Source organism: Rhinolophus ferrumequinum, chromosome 6 (genome assembly GCF_004115265.2).
Source record: "Rhinolophus ferrumequinum isolate MPI-CBG mRhiFer1 chromosome 6, mRhiFer1_v1.p, whole genome shotgun sequence".
Lineage (NCBI taxonomy): Eukaryota > Metazoa > Chordata > Mammalia > Chiroptera > Rhinolophidae > Rhinolophus > Rhinolophus ferrumequinum.
Window position 1 is genome coordinate 64883329 of NC_046289.1, and position 27107 is coordinate 64910435.

The 27107-nt window shown below is 51.8% G+C and overlaps 1 protein-coding gene across 5 annotated transcripts; it reads left to right on the forward strand.

Moving 5' to 3' along the window:
• The first annotated feature begins 1729 nt into the window (after window positions 1-1729).
• BMF (Bcl2 modifying factor) lies at window positions 1730-25141 on the forward strand. 5 transcript variants are annotated; one of them, XM_033108614.1, is made up of 5 exons: window positions 1730-1831; window positions 4522-4818; window positions 6275-6435; window positions 18018-18115; window positions 24380-25141. In XM_033108614.1, the coding sequence occupies exons 2-5, from the start codon at window positions 4527-4529 to the stop codon at window positions 24402-24404; spliced, it is 576 nt and encodes a 191-aa protein (XP_032964505.1). In that variant the 5' UTR covers window positions 1730-1831; window positions 4522-4526; the 3' UTR covers window positions 24405-25141. The 5 variants fall into 5 exon arrangements, with proteins under 5 accessions (XP_032964505.1, XP_032964504.1, XP_032964501.1 ...); XM_033108613.1 differs by lacking the exon at window positions 1730-1831 and adding an exon at window positions 2253-2345 and having other exon boundaries at window positions 24380-25139; XM_033108610.1 differs by lacking the exon at window positions 1730-1831 and adding an exon at window positions 2427-3590.
• Window positions 25142-27107: the final 1966 nt, after the last annotated feature.

A 27107-nucleotide genomic window follows, 5' to 3' on the forward strand; every position in this document is an offset into this window, starting at 1 on the left:
TGTACCTCCTTTTGGCTCCCATACCTTTTTCTGGATATCTGTCAACTCTTAGGGGGTAGGGTGGGCGGGGACTGGGATGCTAGCCAACTTTGACTCTCCCTTCTTTCCCTTTTCCCTCTTCTCCCTCCTTTGGGGATAGTGTTTTCTTACTCTAGCAACCACAGCTCTCAAAATGCCTGCTTCGCTCTCTTTTAGCTGCCCTTTGAGGGAGCTAGGGGAAAGAATGGGTAGGGAAAAGATACAAGGTGACTTCAGGCTCCTCTGGGCTAAGGGTCCCAACGCTACTGAAATCTGTCTGAGTTTCTCACCCAGAGATAGCGGGTTGGTGGTCAGAGGACAGCCAGTCCCCACCACCCCTGGAGTCTGGCCCCCATCATTGATCACTTCGTTTGTTGCAGGAACTGGCTCCCTCTCACTGATTTCTGGCCTCTTCATTTGTCTTTCCTAAAATTCAGTCTTGGTTAAGTCACTCATAAAATCTTTCCTGGCTCCCCTGTGCCTCCAGAATAAAGTGCATTTCCTCAGCCTGGCATTGTAGAGATACCTCTGTACTCTGACCTGAATCTACCTGTCCTTGCTCACCCTTCTTAACTCCCAGTGTGTACTTAGTAATCCTGTCCTCTCACCTGCTCCCGGGCAGATTCTCCAGTTCAGGACATTATTCTGCTGCCCCTAGCCTGGGCTGTTTCACCTGGTTTTTCTTATTGAAAAATTTCTCCTTCAAGGGTCCTTCAAGACCCTACTCAAAAGCCATCTCCCTGAAGCCTTCCCTAGTCTTTGCCTTCTGAATTTTTCTGCATCTCCCATTAGTCATTATCCCAGAAATTAATGCATTTCATACTGCTTTCCATTATTTTCAAGTCTACCTCTCCAAGTAGATTGTCAGCTTCCTGAGAGCAGGTACCAAGTTTTTGGCACCTGTATCTGGCACAATGTAGGTGCTCAATAAATGTTTGGGCCTAGCGCAGAGATTCCCTTACTGATGGTATATGATTTGCGGGACCCATTGCTCTCCTGGCAGCCCCAGCACTCTCTCTGGAGGCTGCCATAAACAGGATGTGTGTCAACTGCCCAAGCAGCGCCTGCATTCTTGATCTCTTCTCTCCTCAAACAGATGCCTATTTTGTGTTCACGCCCAGTCAAGAAGAGGACATGAGGGTTCCTTTGGATGAGTTTGATCTGAATGTCACTGAGTAACAGCACCGGACATACGTGTTCTCATGCTTCCTACAGATCTGGGGCTGGAGTTTTCTCCAGACCCGCTCCGCAAGCGGGAGGGTGCTTTGCTACCTTGCCGGGATCCGCAGGGACCCGCACTTGCAACCACTGGACATTGCCAGTCGCGTTTAAAAGCTCCCGCTCTCCTCCTCCCCTCCCTTTAGGGACGCGCAGTATTTATTCAGCCTATTCCCGAGAAAGAGAAGACAAGTCACTTTGGCGCCTCCTTGTTCGCTCCTAATGGAGAGGGCTGTGCTTCCCTAGCCTGCATTAGGAACCGAGTCTGCGAGGGCAACGGCGCACCAATTGCGTTTCTGGCGGGGGTCAGAATTTTGCTCGGCCCCTTGCAATGTTTCCAAGGGGAGGTTCGTAGATTCGTGACTGTCCCTGGCAGTCGCCCAGCCCGGGACTTGGGGCTCCACTCATCATTGGCCAGCGGTAGGCGTGACGCGCCGGAGGCGGGGCCTCATCAGCTGTTTGCGGGATGCCCCGAGCGGGCGTATTTTGGAAACAATACCGCGCGGTGCGGAGTGGCCTCCTCCCGGGCGCGCCCGGCCGCTGCCGCTGCGTCCCCTGCTCGCTCCTCCCGCCTCCCACTTCTCGCCGCAGCCGGGTGAGCGCCCGGGCGGCCGGGAGCCGGGCGGAGTTGGATCGCACCTCCTCGGGGAAGTGGGGAGAGGAGTCGCGCTGCGCGTGGGGGCCCGGGAAGGGTTGGGCTGCAGGCGTGTGGGGTGACCATGAAGTACTGGGGCGCTGGGCTGCGGGAACGGGGTGAAGAACCCACATCTAGGTGCGCTGCTCCACCAGGCAACTTAGGGGTAGTAGCATTTGAGAGTCCGAGGAGTTGGGTCCAGGTGGGCAGGGGAACCTGCAGTGCACTGCTGAGCCGACCTAGGCGCCCGAGATCGGCCGGGCCTCTGGATCTTACTTTGGGGTAGGGCAGGGAGTCGTGGGGCATCCTGCCTCCCTGCGGAGTTTGAAGGCTCCTCTCCTTAACAGCTGGGCTTTTTCCCTCCTTCCCAATTGAGTCTGGGCGCCAAGCCCCCGAGTGCTCGTCACGCTGGACCCTGGCGCGGAGCCCTGGCATCACGACTCGGAGGCCGAGACTCTCTCCTGGAGTCACCCAGGTCGGCGGTGTGTTGTGTGAGTGCGTGAGTGTGTGTGTGTGTGTGTGTGTGTGTGTGTGTGTGAGAGAGAGAGAGAGAGAGAGAGAGAGAGAGAGAGAGAGAGAGAGAGAGACCAGATTTTAGCCCTTGTCGAAGTTCAGAGTATCTGGCTACTGCCTTCTCCGAGGAGGAGTCTAAGTTCAGCATCCCTGTTAAGAGTCCTTAGGGGCTGGGATGGCTCCGGCGAGCTTTAGTCCCCCTTGCTAGCAATATAGCCTACCCTGGCCGTGCTCTCAGCAAGTGTTCCCCTCCTACCAGTTTGGACATCACCCCTTTTGCTCAGGTCAGTTTACACTTGACCTTGCCCAGCACCCCACTGGAAGCGCCCACCTGCAGTTCCTGTGGAGAGTGGGACGGGTCCCCGTCCGCCCCCCCCACCCCCTCCCGCCGTGGCAGAGCCACACCCTCTGGCTGCACCTCCCCCACCGTCCAGTCCAGGCTTGGGGTTGAACTTTGGGGCTTTGCTGGGAGGGGGATGGGGAGGTGACGGGCTTCAAAGGAAGAACCAAGACAATGACTCCTGCTTGTGATTGGCTTTGGAGGGTCCCTTCTTACGTTGGGATCGCCAGCTTGCTGAGAGGAGGTTGAAGGGCTGGAGGGGAGCCCCTGCCAGTGACTGGCAGGACAGCCTTTCCTTTAAGCGGGAAACTTTGTTTCCTGGTGCTGATAAGCTGGAGTTCTCCCACCCCACGCCTCCTTTGGGAAACACTATTGAAAGAACACCAGGTGCCTGTTTTGCCATCCAAGTAGGCATCTCCTCACTCTCCAGGGATGAGGGCAGAGATAGGACCATAGATAGTTCCAGGAATAGATGGGATGGAGGGGGTTGAAACAAGCACCTCAGAGACAGCTTGCATTTAGGAAAGCCAGGATTTCTGAATTTAACCGGGATTTCTTTAAGTACTTTACCAACCCACAGACCCTTTGGCTTGCTCTTCAAAGGCAAGAGACTGGGAGACAGAATTCCCAGGGAATCTAATAGAATCTGGCAGTGACAAACATTGTCTCTCTGTATCCTTAACCTATTCAGGTGGTTGTTGCTTCTGGCTGCCCCAGGGGCCTTGAGGGGTTCCTAGTGTATGTGTGTAGGGGTCTGGGTTCGGATCTCAAGATGCTGGATGGCTCCAAGCTCAGACTTCCAAGAGCCAACAAGTGGAGCAAGAACTTCTTTATTACCAAGAAACTCATCAACAACCTGTATAGCCAGTGAGTGAGGTCACGGAGAAAGGGCTGAATTTCACTTCCTTCTGTGAGGCAGGTTGTACCAATCCCAGGTTCAGCACTGGCAGGAATGGTAGGCTGGCTATGGTGAAGGATTTAAAGTCACGGAGACTAGTGAATAGACTGAGCTGGGGGAGGCTGGTCACTTTGCTGAATGCTGGACCTACCCTCTTGGCCAAGCTGTGGTGGGTAGACAGCTCTATCTGAGAGGGCAGCTGCAATGACTAATTTGGGTCTTTCTCCCTTCTCTCTCCCAGGACACCCTTACCACACCAAGGAGTCTGTTTGTTGTGTTGAGCAAGCAGGGGGTGGAGACTAGAGTAGATGGGCAGGTGGGCGGGACTTAGCAGGTTTGGAGGGAACCTGGCTGCCCTATGATTGCTGGCTGGCTTTTGTTTTTACTGCTGAGCCTGGAGCTCAGCTCAGACTTGGTGGTTACTCCCCAGGGCAGTGGTGGGGGGGGGGGGGGAGAGGGAGGGAGAGAAAGGAGAGAGAGAGAGAAAGAGAGAGAGAGAGTTAGTTAGTTGTGAGTATTTTGTGTACAGCCAGTCACAGCACCCTTCTGCCCTCCCACAGCCACTCAGAGAGGCTAGCCTTGTTAACATTTCCCCAGGTACCCTGTATGCATGAAGCAAACTTCATGACTGACCAGCTGGGTCAGAAGAAGAGGCCGAGGGGAGGGTAGCTGTGAGTGGGCCCAGGAAAGTGGTGCTGCAAGTCCCTGACTGAACAGTGAGGCAGTCCAGATTTGGGGATGGATGTCACCCTTGGCTGTGCTTTACCACCAGGGTCATCTGTCACTAGTACCTGCCCCCACTTCCCCAGATAAGAAGGGAGACCAGGGAAGAAGGTGGGGGAGGCCCAGGGTTGGCCTGGGTGGGGACAGCATCCTGGATGCCTTATTATGCCCTAACAGGGGAGATGGAGCCGCCTCAGTGTGTGGAAGAGCTGGAGGATGATGTGTTTCAGCCAGAGGATGGGGATCTGGGGACCCAGCCTGGGAGCTTGCCCTCTGCTGACCTGTTTGCTCAGAGCCAGCTGGACTGCCCCCTCAGCCGTCTGCAGCTCTTCCCTCTCACCCACTGCTGTGGCCCTGGGCTGCGACCCACCAGCCAGGAAGACAAGGCCACCCAGACGCTCAGTCCAGCCTCCCCAAGCCAGGGTGTCATGCTGCCTTGTGGGGTGACTGAGGAACCCCAGCGACTCTTTTATGGTGAGTGCTCTTAGCCTCAAGACTCCTCCCATAGAGACTGGGGGAAAAGAGGGGACTTTCCCTCCCCAAACCTGCCCTTTGTTATTTCCTTCCCCAAATTGAGCAGCAGAGGCTATTGATTGCCCAGCTCTCACCTCCTACCTTTTAGCTTGTCATTGCTCCTTACCTGTGCTCCTCAGGCCCCAAGAAGGGCAAATTGCCCTGCCATTATTTCCTTTCTTTTGTCCCTTTCTGGAGGGATCATTGGTCCCTGGTGTCTCCTCTGGGGTTGGAGAAAGGGCACCTGGATCCTGTAGCCCATTGAGTGGCCCAGACTTGTGCCCTGGTGGTGATGCACCTTCCGTACGGTGACTAATGTTGTCCTGGAGAAGGTTGGATCTGTGACTCGCTGTTGACACTGAAGGGAAAAACCCAGCCCCTTCTGGGAGGGAAGGTTCCTAAAGGCAGAAGGTGACCCCCAATTGTCACTTGGGACTTTCTGTACTTGGAAGGGGAACTGGAGAAAGAGGTTGGGACTTCCTGGGCTCAATGCCAGCACAGGGGCTGATTCCAAGGCTCAATAGGACAAGACCCTTTCATTAGTCGGCTTAAGTGGTTTGTTTTATGAGCAATATGCCGTCCTCTGGCAAAAGGGCAGGGTTAGACACTCAGTCTGTTTTCTTCTTTTAGCATAATAGCTTATGGAGAGAGGGGAAAGGTTTGGAGGCTATCTTGCTAGATCGGACGGACAGATTGAGGAGACGCTGCAGTTATTACCAGAGAGAGCTGCCTTGTAGGGAAATTCTGGCATAACAGTTCTGGAGGGAGTCTGAGAAGATGGATAAGGCTGGCAGGCAGGATGAGGGAAAGGAGGGAGGAGGTGGGTGGGCGCCCCTAGCGGCAACTCAATTGCCAGCACTCCGTCTCACCTGGGGCTGCCTCCAGAGAGGAACTTGGCTATTCTGTGGGTCTGAGGAGTTTTCTCTCCTTGGTTTTTGTACCGTTGCCCAGAGCTTCAGGACCTGAGACCAGCCATCCCTTGCTGCACTAAGAAGTGAAGACACTTTTTGATTTTCTCTTTCTCTGTCCCTTGCTTTGCTCAATCCAGGAGCTCTGGAGAGCTGCCTCCAGCTGCTTTTCCAGAGAAGAGCTTTCAACCTGCTACTACATGAATAATAAATTGTGGTCAAGCATAGCTTGGTAAATAAGGACGGAAAGTTGGCAAGTTCACCCACACATATTATCTTTGCCATGGCACTGCCAGTGAATGGAGAACAGAAGGGAAGGCTGGGACCATTCCCTTCTGTTCTCCTAGCATCAACTTGTATGCACTGGGGCAGCAGGCAAATCAGGTTGTCCCATTTTGGCACAGTGCCCTGATAAAGGCCTCAGTCCCAGGTCTTGGCCAGGAGTGTTGGGCAGGGGAGGAAGGGGCAGTCGTGGAGAACGCTGAGATGTGGGCCCTCTATCTTTGCAGGCAATGCTGGCTACCGGCTCCCTCTCCCTGCCAGTTTCCCTGCAGGCTTACCTCTTGGCGAGCAGCCCCCTGAAGGGCAGTGGCAACATCGAGCAGAGATACAGATTGCCCGAAAGCTTCAGTGTATTGCAGACCAGTTCCACCGGCTTCATATGCAGCAAGTAGGCATGCGGCCTGGGGATGGGGGTGGCGGGGTTGAGTCTGCTGGGGCTGGGGGGCTGGGGCCTACCTCAGCAGCTCTGTCTCTGCCAGGCCTCAAGGATATGGTTCCAGAGTTTTGGCCGTGGCTATTGTGATTCCCGAGGACTGGATGGGCCCTCATCTCTGAGCTCCAAGTTGGTTATCTGCCCACTCTCAGCTCAGGCTCCATAACAGTGGTTTCTTGGGAGATGCTGCGATCCCTCCCTCCTGGGGAATGGGATGGCTTTTTGCAACCTTGCTTGACAAACTGTGTCTTCTTGAGGCCAGGATTGGGAGATTGTCCCTCACGGATGAAAGGGGAAGATTTTCAGGGTGCAGCAGTGAAACTGGACAGTTGGGTACAGTGGGAACTGAATAACCAAGGGGGAGGGATGGGCCTGAGTGGGGGAAAGTGGTGGAACCGGTTGTAACCTGACACTTTCCAGCTGGGGAGGCCGCTCCTCATTGTCTCTGTCTGGGAACTGGGGCCTGGGACTCTGGAGAGTGTACCTCAGAGAGTCTCTCCAGACCGGGCGGCCAGGCGCTTGGCCTGGTGCTTGGCCGGCAGCCTGGCACCAGCCCCGCCAGGGTGGGGCATCGCGTGTCAGTGGAGCATGTGGCAGAGTCCATCAACAAAGGCGGCGGCTGGCAGGCTCGTGCTGGAGGAGCCCTCCGTGCCACGGGCTGGAGGCTGCCCTGCTCTGCAGCCCTGTCTGGGCGGCCCCCAGGCACTTAACCCTTCCTCTCTGGGCTGGCTTTCTGGACCGCTGCCAAGGCAGGGAGAGAAGCCTGGGGCTGATCTGTGCTATAACCACCACTGAAGCGGAGGCACGCCACCTGGAAATGAATGCATTCCCGACCTCTGGGACAGTGTCCCTGGCCCAGCAAGATTTGTGTGTGTTTGTGTGTCTGGAAATTAAGAGAATAAATAACACCACGGAGAGGCAGACCCTGAGGTTAGAGAAGTCACTTCAGATGACCAGAGAAGTCATTGGTAGTAGTAGGTTTGACTTAAGGGCCAAACCATTGCCAGCATGAGGGGAAGAGAAATTGACTTTGGGTCTCCTGAGATTAAGCCATCGGGGGTTAGATATGGTTAGTGCTTTCTGCCAGGGAGTTCTGAGGGAAATTTGGGTCTAGAACTGGTCCTGATAGGCTGTCCCAGTCTCTTAGGGATCAGAAAGAGAGGGTGGCCCTGTGCTTAGATAATAAGGCAGCCTGGCCCTCTCTTCTGGCCCCAAGCTCCAGTCTGTAGTCCCTTCTTTGATTGTTCTGTGGAAACTTGGCTTAGAATTTCCCCTTCAGTCCATGTGTGGACTCACTCTGATTCTCGATTTCTTTCTCTTGGCCTCCTTCCTGTCCATTCACGCTACCCTGCTTGTATAGGCCGATGGCTGAGCCCAGCACACAGTTTCCAGCCCTGGTGCTGGAGCTGATGGAGGACACAGTGGCTGTGGGTCCCCTAGACTCATCTAGAGGACTTCCTGGAAGGCAGCTTTCTTCATTCCCAACAGGCCTGGTGTCTCTCTCAACAGGTGTTTCCCAGACTATTGCCCATCCATTGGTAAGCCCTGTCGGTTTGGGAGCAGGCTGGGAGGACAGGACCAGGCTATATCCCAGGGCCCTTTCTTCCTGACTCAGTTCTGAACAGGATGATGTGGCCCTTGTGCCAAGGTCTGACCCTGCTCTTTGCTGCGTGGCATCATTTCCCCCAGTCCAGGGCTGCCTCTTTGAGGGTACAGTTCAATTCTAGACAGGGTGCTCTCCTCTCAGCCAGAGTCACCCCAGCTGGGGAAGGGGGGCAGAGCCAGAGCAGAACTAACTGTAGGAGAGTCTTTCCTGATCTGTACCTCACCTCATACTGGCTCCTGAGTTCCCGGTACCCCTTATCCACCTACCAGTTACCTACTTCTCCTACTTTGCAGTAGCGGGAGGCTGGCCAGTGGAGCCTTTCTAGCCCAGAGCTGGTTTTCCCAAATTTTCCATTACAAAGACCAGACTTTTTGTCTGTGGAGTCCTCTTGCTTTTAACCCTCTCCTCCCCACGAACCCTGCTCACAGACCGGCTCAGTAGCTCATCCTGCCGGGAAGGGCTAGGATAACGGCCACAGGCAGGTGGAGCACTGCCACTCATAGGACGTTTCAGCAGCTTATTTTAAGAAGTGAGTCATTTTCTGAACTTAATTATTACATAAATCACAGTCTAATATTTCCTATCTAGAAAGTACTTTTGGCACACCTACACTATTATCCTTTATCTTCTTTCTCTATTCCCTTACCTCATCTTTGCAGACAGGGAAACTGAGGCACTAGGAAGTGATTTTGGATTAAGCCTAGGCTTTGAGTATGAATGCAGAAGGCCTAGGTTCAAATACCGGTTTTGCCACCTACTAGTCATCGGGAAGTCACTTGACCTTGCCAAGCCTATTTCCTCTTCTGTAACTTTGAGCTAGCACCGCAGAATTTTACTGTGAAGATTAAGTGAGAAAATACCTCTGAAAATTCCAGGCACACAGTAGTTATTCAATGCTTGTTTCCTTCTGTCTCTCAATAATTCTGATCAGCACTCCCGTTTCCCACCCCACCTGTCACGCAGATCCCTGAGCTCCACTTCACCTGTGCTGTCCAGAGAAATCAGTGTCCAAGCTATTCAGCAATGGGCCTTGGCCTTGTATATTCTCCTCAGAGATTGGGGATCATTCCCCGTCATCGTGGGCTGAGTTGAGAGAACCATGAAAGACAACCCCAGAGGCAGTAAGAAGTTGAGGGGGGCCTCGCCATCCCCTTTCTGCTCAGATCTGGGGTGGTGTCCCAGGGCCAGACAGTAGCCATTGATCCCTGAGTCCTATAGGGAGTATGAGTTCTGCCTTATGAGCCCATAGCATTATGGCAAATTGAGTGCTTCAACATGACCCCATATTGAAAAGGTTGCAAATTCTCCAGGTGTCAGTTTATGTCGGCCATAAGCCCTCCCAGCATATTTCCCAAGGAGCATTTGGGGTGGAGGTCTAGCCTGCAGTGGAGCCTTTCTAGCCAGAGCTAGCCCGGTACAGGGTGGCTCCTCTGGACCAGCTGGCATGGAATTGCAGGGAGATAGATGTCAGCAAAGTGCTCGCTGTCGGCTCTCTGAGTCTCCAAAGCAGCAAGAGAGTCGGAGGCAGAGCGAAAGCCTTTCCAAACCTGGTCACACACCCCGCCTTTCTTTGGCTGGGTCTCAGGCAGAAGGTTCCCCTTTTTGCTCTTCTGTGAGCTGACCAGCTGCAGCAGGTGACCTCTCGTGGTCTGCTGACTGTGGCCTACCTTGACTCAGGCCCTGTGAGGGTGCCCTGCAGGGAAGAGGAGGTGTAGGTTTGCTTCCTCACTGAGCTCATGGCTGCTGTGGTCAGAAGGAGTGAGTCCCACTTGCTTTCCATTCCCCCTCCCATGGTCTCCAGCATGAGCCTAAGAATGGACAGTAGCTGGTGTCCCCACCCCTTCGAAAAGTCTTATGTCCTAATAGCACCATCTTGAAATTTGTGGGGCTATTTCTGGGCAATGTTAAGAAGCCAAAAATCCTTCAAAAAAAAAAAAAAAAGTAACTACTGTAGACCGTTGAGTAAAGCTATAGGAGGCTTGGAACTCTTCGTGTTGGAAATGGCTCTTTCACTTGGACCAGCAGTGGTTTCATTCAGAACAGTCGGATTTGGAAATTCCCTAAATAGTAATTAGACTTTCTGGAAAATGAAATCTGAGAAAAATTTCAGCCACTCAGTTGAAACCATCTTGAGTTGCAATATCACAGAAAGGATCCTGGATTTAGAGACACATCCGGGTTCAAATCCCAGCTCTGTCAGTTATGAGTACTGTGTTCATAGGCAAATAATTTATCTTCTCCAAGCCTCAATTTCTAATGCTTACCTTGCAGAATTGATGTGAAAGCCCTTTGTAAGTTGTAAGACATGGAACTATTAAGATACGGGCACTTTTAAGGTTTAACACTTTTGGAAATGTGTTAAAAGATGATTTTAGGATTTCTCTTGGACCTGCCTTTATAGTTCTTGGGGAGCTCTTTTGGAAGTTATACCCAAGGTTGATGTTTGCATGGTCTATTAATTCACAGCTTCTCTGTCAGCAGCCTGGATCCTTTGTTCAAGGAGCCTCTGACTGCTTCCTGACCCTTTGGGATGCTCTTCTTATTGGCCAGTGGTTTTCTGGAGCTCCAACTGTGGCTAGTGAGGCTGTTCAGGCTCTAGATGGGGCAGCCCAGGGCAGGAACCCCAGAGATTCTACCTAAAGTGAGAAGGGTCCCAACAGAGCCAGCCTTTGTCCCAGGAGTGGGAGGTCCACCTAGGACAGTGCCTGGGAAGAGGGAGGTTGGGGGAGGGGCTGTGGAAAGCTGCTGTGCGTGAGAGCCAGTGCTGGGGTTTGGGGGCCCTGTGTTTGCTCTGTGGCTGGCTCTGTTTATATCGCTGGCTATATTTAGCTTCTGAGTCATCAGCGTGGCTGACTGGAGGCCGAGTTCCCCACACAACTCTGCACCTGACTACTCTCTCTTCCAGGAGAAGGCCCTTGTAGTCGGGACAGTTCATTCCCTCCCCACCAAGGCAAGCCATGGGGATGGCAATTGGCTTTTTTTTTTTCTTTTTTTCTTGAGGGAGGGGGTGAAGAGGAAGGGGTTTGGAGGAGGCACTGAAAAAGAAGGATAAAGAAAAATGTCTGACTTGCCTTTTGAGCCATGTCTGGCAACCAAGAAAGCATGTTCCATGACCAGAATGAGAGCAGTCAGTGTGTATGGTGAGGAGGATGGCCTGGTCACCGTCCACGCTCAGCTTGCCTTGTCCTGTCCAGGGAATGCCCCAGGTAGGACAAGGACAGCTGCCAAGGCCCAGGTTGGGAGTCAGAGCCTCGGGGTTCCTTCTCCACAGCTTTCTAGACCTACAACACACCTGCCCCCTCCTCGATGCCGTCTGTCCCTCACCTTTGACCAGAGCACACACACACCACTGTTCCTTTTGGAGTTCTTAAGAGGTTGCCTGATAGCTTGATAGCGCTAGCTATTCTCAGGGTGAGGGAAACTGGAGCACAGAGCTGTCCCGGGGGAAGCTGGGCAAGGGCCTTAGTTGTTCCTATGGCCAGGCCATGGAAGTGCAGAGCAGGGCTCTGGGGACATGGGTGGGATGCACATCCCTGTCCGTCATCCCCCGCCCCCAGTGACCTCCAGTTGCATTAGAGGAGGCCCTGCTGTCTTCGACTGAGAACCTGCTGGCCCCAGGCTGCCCTTTTGCCGTGGTGCTGACCTGCGGCTTCAGCATCCTGTTAGCGCCGCTGGCTGGGCTGAGAGGAAGCTCTTGGCGAGGAATATTTTTTGCTTTAACATGTTGCCATTCTGTTGCTCGTTCCTTGGGTATCTGGGTCAGAAGCATCCTGGGGCAGGGGGTCCACTGGGTTTGAGGGGCTGCCCCCGGGGGGTTTAGAATCCCTGACTCTACGTGGCAGCCTGAGTTCTGAGCCCAGCTACCTCTGGCGGCCGAAGCCTAACTCAGAGTAAGCCAAGGATTTCCCCAGGACTTGAGGAGTCTGTTGAGAAGATAGCACTCTTGGACGGGCACTGTGAGCAGAGCGTAAGGGAAAGAGCTCAGCAAAGCAAAGTAGGCCCAGGTTCCCCTTGTGTTCACCAGGAGGGGTGAGCTTGTTCAGTGAAGTCACCAGGCCCCAGGCTTTAGATTTTTCTCATTTGATCACCAGAGCAACCTTACACTTCTAGTCCCAATTATTCCCATTTTATAGGAAACTGAGATTCATAGACGTAAGATAACGTGCCCAGGTCACACTGTAAGTGGCTGAGCTGGGAGCCCAACAGATCTGATTGATCCTAAAACCTTCGTCTCCACCGCTCCTCCCTCCCACCCACTCAGCCCTACTGCTCAGCACGCTCATCCCGGAGAGTGAGAACACGATGCAGCTCCCACGGCCTGCGCCCACCCTGCTCTGCCTCCTCTCACACTTACTTCTATGTTCTTGCTTTTCTCACCTTCAGATTGTAAAATAATTGAGGACAAGGTTTACATTGCTCATCTCTGTATCCTTCATAACTCTTAATTCCGTTGGGTGCTTGATAAGAGCTTGCTGAATTGAACAAAAATATCTTCCCAGCTTCTTTCAAGTGGAATTTTCCTGAAATCTCCCTTATCTCTTGTGTTCCTGTTCTCAGCCGCAAAGCTCTTTCCTTCAGCCTCTGCCAGGGTGGGTTTAGAGTCTGATGGGGGAAAAGGAAGAGGTAGGAAAATGTCACTCCGTAGAGTGTGTCTCTCCATAAAACAGAATATGTGCCATTCATTCTACATTTTAAAGAAACAGCAGGGTTTCAGAGCATGATCTGAAGTTATAATTTCAGACCAGTTTCAGCTTTATTTCTGTTTGATCTTCAGTTAGCGCTGCCTCTGAAAGGTTTATTTTTTCTGGTCCACAGCATCCTTACTAAATAGTTAATGATCTGGAAACAAAGTCTTTAAACATACTAGGGGAGCAGTTCAGTTGTGATTTGCTTTGAAAAGTTAATACTATTTTCCTAATATGAATAAGTACACTGTAATATTTTAGTGAAAGAACAAAGCTCTGGAGTCAGAAATCCAGCGGTCTAATTACCTCCCCCCACTCCAACTAATTTGCTTGGGGTAACTTTTCTGAGCCTTTGCTTCCCCGTCTGTGAAATGGAAGTGATAATACCGGCCCTTCCTTTGTCCCACATCTATGTGAGGAGCAAGGAAAGGAAAGCACCCTGTTCTAAGTATGAGATATAATAAATTACTATCTGTTTAGGAAATTTGCAGCGTTCTTTTAAAGCAGGGCCACAGCATAGCCGTGCTCCTTCTTCTAATTCTTTGGGTGAATTAGCTCTTGCTGGAGCATCTGGAGCACCGGTGACACAGAAAGTCCCCAGGGGGTGTGAATTGGATCTGAAGGGGAGAGGTAGTGGGAGATTCATATCTGGGGAGGGCAGGGAACACGCTTTGTGCTTAGGGCAGAGGCCATGTGGAATGAAACAGAGTTTGATTTGTGTAATCCAAGCATGTCGGACACCACAGCCAGCTCTTTAAAAAAAAAAAAAAAAAAGCCTTTTACTAGTTGGGCCTCTCCCCAGGCAAGAGGCTGATACTATCACATTGAGTACATCTTTAGACCTGGCCACACATCAGTTGTTGCTGGCCTCAGACAAGTGGGTTATCTTGCAAGGCTGACTTTTCTGTAGTCAACCTAGTGTGCACTTGTTGAGTACCTACTGTGAGTCCCTGGGCATTCCCTCTCTTACACAGGGTGGATGACCGTTCAGTCACATTGCCTTGCACACAGTGAGGGTGATGGGAACAGTTGGCAACTGACTGCCTTTATCCTCTGACCGCTGTAAGAAAGTGGGACCGAGTCAAAGGAAAACCTCAGGCCTCTGAGCCCTGGTTGTGCTCTCTTCACTGAAGAGAATATTTTTACCCACCATGACAGAACCCCTTTCCATGGGGGCATTCACCTCTATTCTTTTCCTCCGTGCCTTGGTCCTACCCTCTAGACTCTGAATTTGAGGGCTTCTGGTATAAGCTTAAATTCCCACCAGCTTCCCATCTCCTGTAGCCCAACCCCCAGCCCTGAGGAAACCCTGACTATGCATTCTGGGAACCCCCACTCTTTGCAGGTTCCCAGATTTTGAGGGGTACTCAAGCTGAGTCTTGGAGAGCTGAACCTTGCTCCGGGGTTTGCATTTATGGATATCAGATTATGTGCTGGGTGCTATGCCAAGTGCCAGAGAGTTAGAGGCCAAGCAATACCCTTTCCGGGTTCCCCGTTCCTTCTCCCCTTCTCCTCCACACCCTCTCCTGGAAGGATCCATGTTCTCTGGTGTTCTGGTGTTTTTGTGTACATTATCCTGTTGGGTGAATGTTGATTTCCTTCCTTCTTACTGTTTCTCTCACTGGCCTCCCTTCAAGTTCTTTTTCTTTCCTTTCTAGTCAGGCCCTTTTGTTTAATTAAAAAAAAAAATTATTTATTGTTGCTCATCAAAATCAGGGCATTCTTTGATTCCCTTGATAATGAGGCAGCGTGATTTCCTTTCAGAAAAGGGCCTTTTGGGGACTGCCCTGTGGCAGGAGACGGCTAAATGGAATACGTGTGGCATCTGCTTGTGCCCAGAAAGAGGGCTGCTGGGGCTGCAGGCGGGTTCTTGGGCCTGTTCTTGCTGGTCTCACGGCTGTTGCGGCCACCAGCTTAACTCACTACAAGGTAGCCTGTTCTCCAGACCCACCCAGACCCTTCACCAAGCTGACCGGATTCAGTTGTTGGAGCTCTGACTTGTAATCCTGCAGATAATTACGGATGACGAACTCCGAATCACCAACCTTAGGGTTGGAAATCACCTCGTTGGTTTCCAAATGCCTGTCTGTGGCCTGGCACCTGGGCAGGATTTACCTCTGGCTTGGCCAAGTCATTACTTTGGTGGGAAGAGGATGAAAGAGGCTGAAGAAAACACCAAATCATGAAGTGTTTTCTTCTAGGCTACAGGATCATGGATGATTTTATTTTCTCCTCTGTAATTTCTTGTATTTTCCAGTTTTTCTACGGCTAACATGTATTACTTTTATGACTAAAATATACAATGCATGTTACCTCTGATTTAAAAAAAATGTCACCCAGGGAGCTTGTTTAACATACAAATTCCTGGGTCTCCTGCCTGGAGATTCTGACCCAGTTGGTCTGTGTGGGACCTGGGGACTCTGTATTTATAGCCGTGCCTCAGTGGATTCTGTGACAGTCAGGTTTGGGAACCTGCATTTCACTTATAAGGAAAGTGAGAACTGACAGGCAGGCGGGTGGGAGACCCCAGCCTATAGCCAGGTCCTCTAATCCGTGGCCCAGAGCCTTCCTTGCCGATTTATGAACCTGAGGCCTGTCACAGGCAGAAGCATGGAACCTGGGTCCTTCCTGAGGGTGGATTTGCGTGTCCGCTCCTGCACCTGGGCCTGCCTGTATCTCTCAGCCAGACTTCAGCCTTCCTGTCCGACAGCACTCTCGGGCCCACAGCTGCTTCTGGGTCCCCCGACATCCCCAGTGATGGGAGCGAGGGTGCTGCCTTGCCTTATCTCCAGAGACCTCGAGGCTCAGAAAGGTACCCAGGCAGCAATTGGCCTATTAGTGGAATTTGGGGAGAAACTGAAGCACACAGAGATGGGATTGGAGCAGGCCCCAAATCAGAGAATTGTGATTTCCCTTCCTTGGCTATTGGGCTTTTTTGAGATGATTTAGAGAAGGGGAGAATAGAGGGTTAGATCTGGTCTAAAGAAAGGTATATTTGGTGGCACTCCGAGCACAGTGACAGTGGGAAAGGACATTGCTCTAGGGTTAGGTAGTCTGGGTTCAGTGAAGTCTGACACTTATTAGCTATGTGGCCAGGTTACCTAACTCTTCCAATGATCTCACCTGTAAAATGGGGATGATAATATATACCTACATCACAGGGTTGTTGAGAGGACCAAAGGAGAGCAATGTATATAAAGCAGTGGTTCTCATACAATAATGTGTCTCAGAGTCCCCTGGGGATCTTGTTAAAGGTGCATATTCTGATTCATTCAGTAGGTCTGCATTTCTAATATGCTCCCAGATAACTCTGAGGCTGCTGGTCCATGGACCACACTCTGAGAAGTAAAGATGGAGTACACTCTGAGCAGAGCCTGGCACACTCAGTGTTACGCCTGTTAGGATCGTGGCTGTTTTTGTCACTTGGCCTTTTTAAACAGGCACCTGAGGAGACTGGGAATTCCAGCAGACTGGCCTCTCCAGGGACCAGTCTTTTCCTGGATTCTCCTGTTCTACCACATGACCTTTGCACCTGTCCTAGGCAGCAGCTGGGGTGGAAAAGGGGAGGGTGCCCTGCCCAGCTGCTGTGGCCCTGAGTCTTCAGGTCTGCAGTTGAGTCCATTTTCACGCTGCTTTACTCTAACTAGATTTTATTAAGCCGGGTGTGTTTCCTCTTTTTACTCATCTTTGTTTACAAAACACAAGGAAGCCATCAGTCTCCCCAGCCGCAGTCTGCCAGGCCTCCTCGGTGGCACAGCCCAATTTCCCTGCCCCTCCTAGCAGTGGCTGTGCCTCCACATTTCTGGATTGTTTTGCAGTCTCCCTTCTGCAAGGGAAAGAATACTATTGCCACAGGTACGGGGCATTCTGTTCTACTAGATTGGCAGGGCTCTGAGGTCAGCCTCAGCTGACACCTCACCTCTCTTCTCTTTGTGGCCTAAGGCAGAGTGAAAGGGAACCCAGCAACCTGCTTGGTTGCCCCAGCCAGATGGACCTGCGAAGTTCTGGGTATCCGGGAGACCTGGGCTCACTCTCCAGTTCTGCCACTGACCGACCCTATCCTCTTCCCATCTGACTAGGAGTCTCTTGGTGGGGGCCGGGGCAGTGGTTGAAGCCAGCCCAAGAGAGGGCCCCAGTTCCCCCGACACCTCATATAAATGTGCTTGCTGCCGTAATCCAGGTCCAGCCTATGCTGGCTCCTTTCTGCACACTAGGTTTTTATTCCCCTGTCCACTGAGAACCCTGTGGAGAGGGCCCCAGCCCAGTCCTCCTACCCCGGCAGACAAAGAAAGAACAAAGATCCCCTCTTCCAGCACCCCTTAGTCCCCTCGGGCCTCTGTTGGCCCCAGGGAAATGGTACCTGTGTGGGCGGGGCACTGGGCACAATCCTGTGAGCTACTGACCCCTGACCTTTGCCCCCAGCTTCCCTGCCTGACAGTAGGACCTGGGATAACCTCCAGAGAGTAGTGTGCATTCTTTGTTTTTGTTTTGTTTTCAAGTATGTTCTTGCTTAACGTTTAATTGGCTCCAGTCAGTAGGAAAGCGCTCCAAGAGGGGTTATTTATGGCTTACTGTCAAGAGTAGCTATAAAAAGGGCAGCGCTGAGCTGGAGATGCTGGGAAGGGAGAGAGGGAGGGCGCACAAGTGTGTGTGTGTGTGTGTGTGTGTGAGTGTCTGTGTGTGTGTGTGTCTGTGTGTGTGCGTATTTGCACTGGATGAAATCAGATTTTTGCTGCCTCAGCAGTGTGGTTTAAATTGAAGATTAACCCTTTGACCTTCACAGTGTCAAATCACTTGCAGATGGAGGCTCCCCCCTTTTCCCCCTTGTTCTCTGTGTTACTTTGGAGTGGGGGGAGAGAAGGGGGCACTTCTTCTCTTTCTTTCTGAAGAAAGTTTGTTGTTCATGCAGCTGAGGTTTGAGGCGCTCAGGAGCCAATCTGATTAAAAGCAGCACTTGGCTAAACTCTGGAAAATCCTGCAAGCAGGGGAAAAAGTTAATCCTCTTGTGCACAGTGCATAAAGAGCCTGGTCTTTTCTTTTTAATGTTAAAACTGCAATTGTTTTTGGAGAACTCAGCTATCTCCCCCTCACGGCCACTTCTCTTGTTCCCCCCTTGCCCCCCAGTTTGCTGTACTGATAGGATTAAAGTGCCGCCCCAGACATGTTGATCTGAACTTTTATTGGAAATGATAAGGAGTCGTCTAAGGCTGTGTTTAGGAGTCACGTTGATTTTCTTTTCCTTTCAGCACCAGCAGAACCGAAATCGGGTGTGGTGGCAGATCCTCCTGTTCCTACACAACCTCGCTTTGAATGGAGATGAGAACCGGAACGGGGCAGGTCCCAGGTGAGGCTGGGCTGCCCTCTTCGAAAGGGGCATCACAGGAAGGACATCAGCGAGGACTGACTCTGTGTCTTGTGAAGTGGTTTTTTTTTTTGTTTTGTTTTTATTTTAAAAGTTTATCTCTGTGTACATAAGACATACCCAAGGGGGACCTCTTTCCCTGTTCGGGGCCTCCACCAGGAATGGGGGCCTTTGTCAAACACTGTTGAAGTAGAGGTTGATGTGTCTGTGACGGTGGGACCTCCTAAGGGCTCTGATGAGCAGATTCTTCAGTCAACAGTTGTCGAAGATGACCAGGTAGTATGTTCTCTGGCAAGTGGACTATAGTTTTCCCACAGGAACTCGGTTAAGAAATAGACTGGATTATTAGAGTCCTGGTTCTGCCAAACGTATCAGCCTTCACCGTGGAGGGGACCGAGATCCGGATGGTCACACTGCTTTAACCCACCAGGGCCTTGGCCAGGGGCTTTCCAGCTGAGCACGGCAACTTCACCAGGCCGGTCAGCCTATATCTGGGTTCTCATTTGGCCCATCCAGTGCCTGCCCCAAGGGCTCAGGGATTCTTGTCCAGCCCCTGTCATCTCCAGCAGACCTCAGGGAGGGTTGGGTTTCTCCAAGGACCCCTCAAACATGCCGCAAAATGAACCAAACTTCTGGGTAGGTCTCAAAACTGACTTGGTCCCACTTGGATGCCCCAGGATTGGTCCTGAGGTACAGAGAACCACTGCCACCTCTGGCTTCCTGGAACTGGCTGGGTGTGAGCCATGGATGAGGCAAATAGCCAATCAATGTGCTGTCACCAGCAGCGTGTACCTTGTCAGCTCTTCTCTCCAAAGACCCAGCAACAGACTGTATTCCACTGCCAGTATCAGCTCTCTAGGGCATGCAGGGGCAGGATTACAGTGGGACTGGGAAATGTGGCCATCCCACCTGTAAGAGTCAGCCTTAGAGGAACCCAGACCCCTTGGTTTCCTTGGAAACAACATACCTCCTCCCCCTTACCCCCATTCCTTTTTCACACCTAGTATGATACAGGAAGAAGCCAGCACAGTGGCTTTGTCAGCTGAAATGTGTCTTTTAGAGTAACAGACAATGATTAAGAGTGCGGAACCGGCAAAGCTGGGTACACATTTCCTGTCTTCCTTCAGCTTCCAGCTAGGCCAGAAGGGTGTGCTCTGGAACTCAGCAGGATTACAGCTGCCTCTGAACTTCTTCCTTTCTCTCCCTGCTGTGGCGCGAATGGAGAGAATTTGAAACAGCCAGTCTGCCAGCTCTGAGAGCAGACCCAGGGAATCTGAAAAGACATAGGGATTCTGGTTAACAAAACCTATTAACCAGTCACCTAGAAATTAAATGGTAATATTTGCATATGTAAGAAAAGATGACGTTGGTGCTACTGTTACGCCATGCCCAAGGGAAGCAACACCCAAAGTAGAGATGGCTTTCCTGGGCAGAGAAGACCCCAGGGCTACCCAAGGAAATGGGAGGAGTCCAGAGTAGACTCTCAAATCTGAAGAAGCCCGAGCTCCTCCAATTCTACAAAGAGGTCTTCAGTACTGTTAAAGGAAGCATTAATCTTCTGCATGTACAGTTGGGCGGGTTGTTCACTGCGCAAAGGCACCTGCAGAGGAAGATAATGGTGGCTAAACTCCAGCTGGTGCTCTGCTCACTAAATTGTATGCCCTGGTTTAGGGCTATGTCTGTCCAGAAGAAGGGGTGCCTTTCCTAATTTGCACAAAGGCGCCGTGTGGGCTCACAGTAGCCCTGAGGAGAAGGACCTCAAACTGTGCATAAGCCTTTGTTTTGTTTTGCTTGGATGTTCTGGAGGTATTACCTCTTCTTGGCCAGAATTATATTCTCAGGGTGTGTACCATGGTTTGTCTGCTAAGAAGATGGGTTCCCGCTTATAAGGAGGAGCCCAGGGAACAGGCATGAAGACTGGCTCTGGGACATGCTGACCGTTGTGAAATCCAGCCTTCCCTGCGTGTCTCCGCATGATGTGCATAAGACATGTGTTTTCTCCTCTCCTGGACCAAGGCTGTGATGGGCAGGCTGCTGGTATATGCTTGAGTGGAACACACAAGAAAACCAGGATTATTTCTACCAACCATTTTTAACCTCTCTTGGCGGACTTTCCACCTGAGCTGAGTGAGAGCAAATAAATGGTCTAAACTTTGGTGCTGAGGTAAAGCCGTGAGCTTCAGGGACCCAGCGAGGCCCAGGAGGAATGCCCTGTGGCCTGTCCTGAGAACTGAGCCCAGAGTCTGACAAGCCCACCTAAACCTCAAGCCTAGTTCTCTGTGCAGCCGAGAACTAACTCACTATCCTAAGAAAGCCAGGGCAAAACTTCAAACCTCCCTCCTTTCCCCTCCACCAGAAACCCAGGAGGTAACTGGCAGAATAGCCCCAGGAGGGAGAGAGGCTCCTCCTGGCTGGCTGTTTTTAATTGGCCTAGGGATCTAGACCAGCCCCTTCCCCCTGCTGCCTGTAGAATTGGTCTGAACATTCCTCAAGTCCAGCCTCAGGAGACAAGTCCGTCCCAGTGGGCCCCCTCACCCCACCCCCCACCCCCAGAGGCTTGGCTGTCTCCAGTGAGGGGGTGGAGAATCAGATTTAGAGGGAGGGAGAGTCTGACCTGGGTCCTGACCTGTAACCAGCTGAAGACTTGTGGAGCTTTTGTGGTTTGCTGGGGGGGGGGGGGGGGGGGGGGATTGGAAACCTCCCTCCCCAGTGTAGAAATGCCCTGGAGGAAGGGAAGCCTGCCATTCAGGATCAGAAGAGGCCTTCCAACTCTGAACTCTGGGGTTCTGGAAGCTGTAGGCAGAACTGGGAGAGTACCCCCCAAGCCAGACATCTGACTCCCCAAGCCAATTGGAGGACTGGGTCTGGCCTCTGCCTTTGCCTGCTTCAAAGTCTGGGCTACTGGAGAGCCGCCCCCGTGGCCTCTTGCTCAATCTGAGGCAGATAGTTTACCTCCCAGTGACCTCTCCCAGCCCCTAGGGGAGTGGGTCTGTGTCCAGAGCTTATGTGGCAGGCATGTTCCAAATGTTCCGAGGGGCCCAGCTGATTTGTCTCACTGTCCCCAGCAGCCAGCTCTGTCTGAGGGTGGCTCTGGCCCGGGCATGGCAAGGAGGGGTTGACTGGGATGGTTCAGCCAGGGCCTCCATCCACCCGAAGTCTTCTGGGAAGGAGGCTAGGCAGCCACTTGACTGTCCTGGTCAGCAAGGAGCACACTTGAAAGCTTGTTTTCTTGGGGGGACTTGGTGAAGAGAGGATAAGGAGAGGGGAGAGCAGCAGAAGCAGGAAAATTCAGTTGCCATGGCTCTCAGGGCTTCTGCAAAGCTGTAGGGTCCCTCTGTGTGTGTGTGGAGGGGGCATCCTTGGTGGCAGGCCACCCTGGCGGACTTGTTCCAGGAAGGGATTAACCTATCAGCCTGTGAAGCTTTCTGGGGGTACTGGGCAGTGGGCACCTCAGGGCTGGGGAGGACGGAGAGCCTTGAAGGAGTGGCAGGGAAATCCAAGCTCTTCCGTAGATGTGCCAGCCTGCAGGCTGGAGGTGCTCGGAGCCTGTGCAGGCTCCCGGTACACACTACCCCTCTCTGTGCAGGGGGCCAGTGCCTCTCCCTGCTCTGTGAGCGTTGCTCAGCGGGCCACCCCATCCCTGGGTCCTGTCAGGGGCTGTCAGGGGAGACCCAGTGAGAATGTAGCATTTTGTTCATCCCAGATTAGTTGCCCTGGGTTCTAGGCACTCTGCCTCTGGGAGAGAGACAGGGAAAGAGGGATGGGAATAGGGACCCATTGTGTTTTAACCTGTACAGAGTATTTGGCTTTCTGTTGTCCACATACGTGTGTGTGTGCGTGTGTGTGTGTGTGTGTGTGTGTGTGTATCTTCCCCCCCATCAACTGGTACCATTTTTAATAAAACCATTTAAAGCAAAGCTGGTCTGTCATTTTCAAGGTGTGGTAAAAAAAAAAAGCGCAAGGGGATCCGTTAGGGAATTTGACTCCTAACTTGAGTCACACTGAGTCACCCCGGAGGATCGCAGCTTGTCAGGACTTCTCTTCCCCTCGGAGTGGAGAAGAGCCTTCTGACCACACAGTAAGCAGCAAAGCAGAGTCCCCATAAGGTGGAAAGACACAGGCTTTAGATCTGGACCTGCATTTGGACCGGGTTCCAGCCTCCACCAGCGGAATGATCTCAGGCGAGTTATGTAACCTCTCTGAACTGACAGTTCTTCCAGGTGTAAAATACAGCTGTGCCTGCCTTGCAGGATTAAAGGGAATGTGCAAAGGACCTGCTCACCACCCCACCCCCATCAAGCTGGGCTTCAGTTTCCTTTTATCAAGGTAGCATCTCAGGAGGTAGGCGAGTTGTAGGGAGACTTCCTGGCTTGCATTTCTTTGTGGATTAACAATGTGTCTGATTCAAGAGGGTAATTTAAAGCTCTTGACAGAGTTCTGAAAATCCTTGGGAAAAACCATCCCTGGTCCTATCAGCAGTAAGCTGTGAGCCAAAGGGCCAACTCGCCTGGCCTGTACCGGGCCCCATGATTTAGGAAGCTGTCAGCTCTCTGAGGACCAGTCTTGGACTCCACTTCCTCCTCTCATAGACAGTGGGATCTTGAAGTGATGCTCAACCGTCTCGTCGAACCTCTTTGTTTTGTGGATGAGTAAACTGAGGCCCAGAAAGGGGATGTAATTTTCTATTTGGACTTTTTAAATAGCTGAGTCAGTCTGAGGGGGGCTTACCCCATCCATCTGGGTTTCCACTTGGAAATTGCAGTACTCTTGCCCAGATCTGTGAGGAAGCCAAAGCGTGTCTATTTTTAATGCCAAATAACTGCCTCTTCTCCTGTAAAACATGGCACTTCTAACCACTCTATATTTGGACAGAGAGGTTTATTTTTACTGGAGTGTGGTAGAAGTGCGGCCTGGTGCCACGTCCGGATGTTATTCTACATTTCACGTGCTGGATTGTAGTTGAGCCCATTAGCAGCTCCTATGAGGTACACAGGGAATTAGTAGGTGATTGGTGATGTACTGTCTTTCTTTCAAGTCATCTGCTACTCTGGGTAAGGCTGCACTCAGTGGCCCAGGCTAGAAACCTGAGAGCTCACTCTTGTCCCACCCTGCCCCTCCCGTTCTCTCTCTCTGGTTCCTCCAGAGTAAGTCCAGTGAGAAGTTAAAGGCACAGCTGCCCCAGTTTGAGCTCAGCCTCTGTTGCTCACCAGCTGAGTGGCACGGGGCAGGTCACATAGGCTTTCTGTGGCTCAGTTTCCTCATCTGTAAAATGAGATGACAGTAGTACCTACCTCATAGGTTTGTATTAAATGTGTGAATATGTATAAGGTGCTTAGAATAGTGATTGGTACATACTCAGTTGTCAATGAATGTTAGCTGGTAATAATAATATTACTGTTCTTATTTATAGGCCGCTGACCAATAAGTGCTCACCTTTCTTGCTGGGAAATGTCTCTTGCACCTATCTTCTATCTCTGCTGCATTGTCTTAATGTGAGTCTTTGCCTGGACAACCACAGAGCCTCCTAACTGGTCTCTTTACCAGCCTCGCCCCTTCCACAGTGACTTCTCTGTGGCCAGGGGCCCTTTCTAAAAGACAGCCCTGATCCCATCCGTCCTCCCTGGAAAACATGTCTACCGGAATAGCCTGCCTCGCCAGCTACCCCCTTGGATGATTAGAAGTCTGCATTTGTATTCTGTGTGATGAATTATCCCCAAAGTCAGCAGCTTAAAACCACAAACATTTATTATCTGAGTTTCTGTGGGTCAGGAATTCAGGAGTGGCAGCCCAAGGTGGCAGCATGCTAGTGCTAAGGTGGAGATTCCTGGAGCACCCATTTAATTGACACAAAGTCCACTACACAGCTTAGTTGGGGGGCAGGTGCAGGGACACAGAGCTGATACGGGGACACAGTGCAGCAGACGGCTCTTCTGCCCTCTGCTCAGTGGACACGTACTGCTTGGAGTGAGTGTGACATGGGAACATGCACGACAGCCCTTTCCTGGCCTCCTATCTTACCAGCATCTTATCACACTCCAAGATAAGTTTTTCTGCGCCAGTATGACCCTGAATGCTGGTGGTTTCCTCTGCTGTTCAACGGAGGCAACAGAACTTTCTTCCAAGCTGAAGGAAAAATGGGCTGGCTGGCATTTCCTGAGAAGCGATATGTCTGCTTGTTATGCTTCATGAGTGTACACGGGCAATTTCCAAGGGCAATTTTCATTTCATGTGATTTTTGCCTTACAGGAGGTCTTGGAACCAGTTCCTGTGAAAAGAAGACTCCATTGGACCACACTACACCCAGTCACTGCGCCCTGCTTCCCAGGAGAAGTGTTGGTCCTAGATGGGAAGGCTCAGAGTAGAATAAGAATTGGAATTGCCCTGAAGGGAGGGTGAAAGTCAGTGATGTCCTGTCTGGCTGGTGCTTTTGCTGCCATTCAAGAGTCCCCTGGCTCCCTGCTACCTTGCAGGTGGATCTGTCACTAGCATTTGAATTAACTCCAAGCCCTGCCCATGAGCGAAGACAAGGCCTGGCTGAGTCAATGGCGCTGGCTGAGCCCCTTTACTGTGAGTAAGACACCACCCTACACCCATGCACAGATTTTAAAGAAACAGGCCACCGGATCCCTGTCCTCCAAATTATGTCCTAAAAGTAATCTACTCAGTGTGAAGCAGTAGAAACCCCACCCAACTAAGGTTAAGGAGACTGGGCTTTTAAGATGACTCTGTCCCTAACTGGCTGAAGGACTCTGGGCAAAGAGGTGGCTTCACCTCTGGTCCTTGGTGTCCTCACCTGTAAAATGGGGTAGGACCAGACTGCATATCTGGGACGGCCCCCACCCCAGCATTTTATTCAGCAGTTTCTTTTTTGGATCGTAAACTCTTTTGAGACCCTGCTGAAACAGTATAATGATCCTCTCCTCAAGAGAAGGCACATAATATACACAGACTCATTTTGTCTTATTGAGCTTTTCTGGCCGCTTATTGAGTCTTTGAATCTATCACTTGGTCCCCAGGTTTAAGGACTAGCGTTTTATTGAGAAGGGAAAAGCAAAAGAACAAGTAATGCAAAAGCTTTGAAACCAAAGCCCGTTCTTTCCTCCTTCCACTCCTGATGGCTCATACTGCTTGAACTTGCCACTGGACATTCCCCCCACCCCCACCCCCACCCCGCCCAGTTCACTGAAGGAGGACAGAGCAGTCCCTGAAGGCACTTGGGTTTATTGTACTGCATTCTGGATTTCAGAGACACACTTCTCCTTCAGCACACTCAGAGGCTGAAGCATTGACAACGGTAGGGTCCTTTTGGAGGCTATATGCCCAGCCCAGACACGGTATTTGTGGTCACAGTTGTCTTTGCAGCCCTTCTATCTTACCCAGCTTAAAAATGGACCACGAGCCTGGGTACCTTTCCATAACCTCAGGGAGGAAAGGAACTCTTGATGCAAGTGTCTCAGGGTACGTGCTGAATGAGCTGGTGGGACGCAGTCAGATGCTGAAGGTGTAAGAGAATGTGGCCTTTGGCCCTGGGAGACCCAGGAGCTGTCGAGGGCAAAAACCTGAGCGCTCTAGGCAGCCCCGATAAAAGGTTCTTGTTTTTCACCCGAGTGAGCCCAGGGTTCTGCCCGGTGACTCTGTCTTTGAAGTGGAAAGGGTTCAGTGCCTGGTGGCAACCTCATTTCTAACACATCATTACATCTGCCAGGTGCCCTTGAGCAGTGGGCACCAATTTCATCGGTGCTGCGCGCACACACACACACTCATGCAAGTGGGCTGGATACTGTTTTCAATAGCAACCACAGAAAAGCCCATGAGCCCCAAGTCTGGTGGATGAAGCCTGGGGTCAGTGAGCCTCCTGCCCAAACACTAGCACTTGGCACTGCTACTGCCAATTGTCATTCCAGAGACAGAACTGCAGTGGTCCCTCCCTGACACGTAGAGAAGAGCTGGTGATGTTTCATTGACTGGGAAAACGGAATCCACCTGTAAGACCACATTCCATCAGGACCCCTCTCACCACTGGCAGTCACCATTCACCCGGTACAACTATCACCATTTTCTTGACCGCCAATGGGCATTAGTGTGTGAGTGTCTCTGCGCATGTTGGGATAGACTAAAGGCTCCTGGTGTCAGGAACTGGTCTGTCTCATTCATCACTGGATCCCCACCGTCCAGTGAAGAACTTGACCCATGCAAGATGCTCAGACATCTCTGTGGAAGGAAGGAGTGATGAGTAAGGACTGACGGAATGGGGTGAGCGCTGCTGTGATGCGCAGTGAGGTATGCCATCCACCGCCATGTTCATTTAGGAACTCCTCCTGAGGAGCCCCCTGGAGCCAGGCTTTGAGAGTGGCAGAAAGAACTTGGTTTCCCTTCCCTCCCCCTGCCAAAGTCTGGAAATCAAATTCGGCAGACTTTCAGGAAACTTGACTTGCTCACTTCAGAAAGATTCAATGCAGCAATTCCTGGGCAGAGGTGGGACTGGGGAAAAGGCACATGACCCTGGGGCAGGTGGGCTCCAAGCAGTGCAGGGTTGTGGGCCAGGCTGAGGGCCACCTGTCTTACTCGGTATTAACCGTGAGCAGAGCCCAAGCTCCCCAAGTGCCCCTGGGTCCCCAGCACCTTGGTGGATGATGCAGCTGAGGGGCCTCTGCTGCCTGAGGGTACAGCCCTGTGGGGCGGCGTCAGCAGCCTGCCAGCTTCCCTCTCGCAGTCAGTCACCATCCTCCCCCCTCCTGAGGGGCAATGAGGGGGAGATGTGGTCCAGGCTGCCCTGTTCTCTCTTCTGGTCCATCCCAGCCATCCAGGACAAGAAGCGGGAGGAGCCAGAGGAGGGGTGTGTGTGTGTGTAGCATTGGCACAGGAACAGCCTGCGGTGTTTAGATATGAGGACTCCAAGGAAGTTCTATCGGATTATCGACCCAACCCCCAACCCCAGACATGGCTTTTGCTTCCAGTTGCTTCAGCCTGCCTC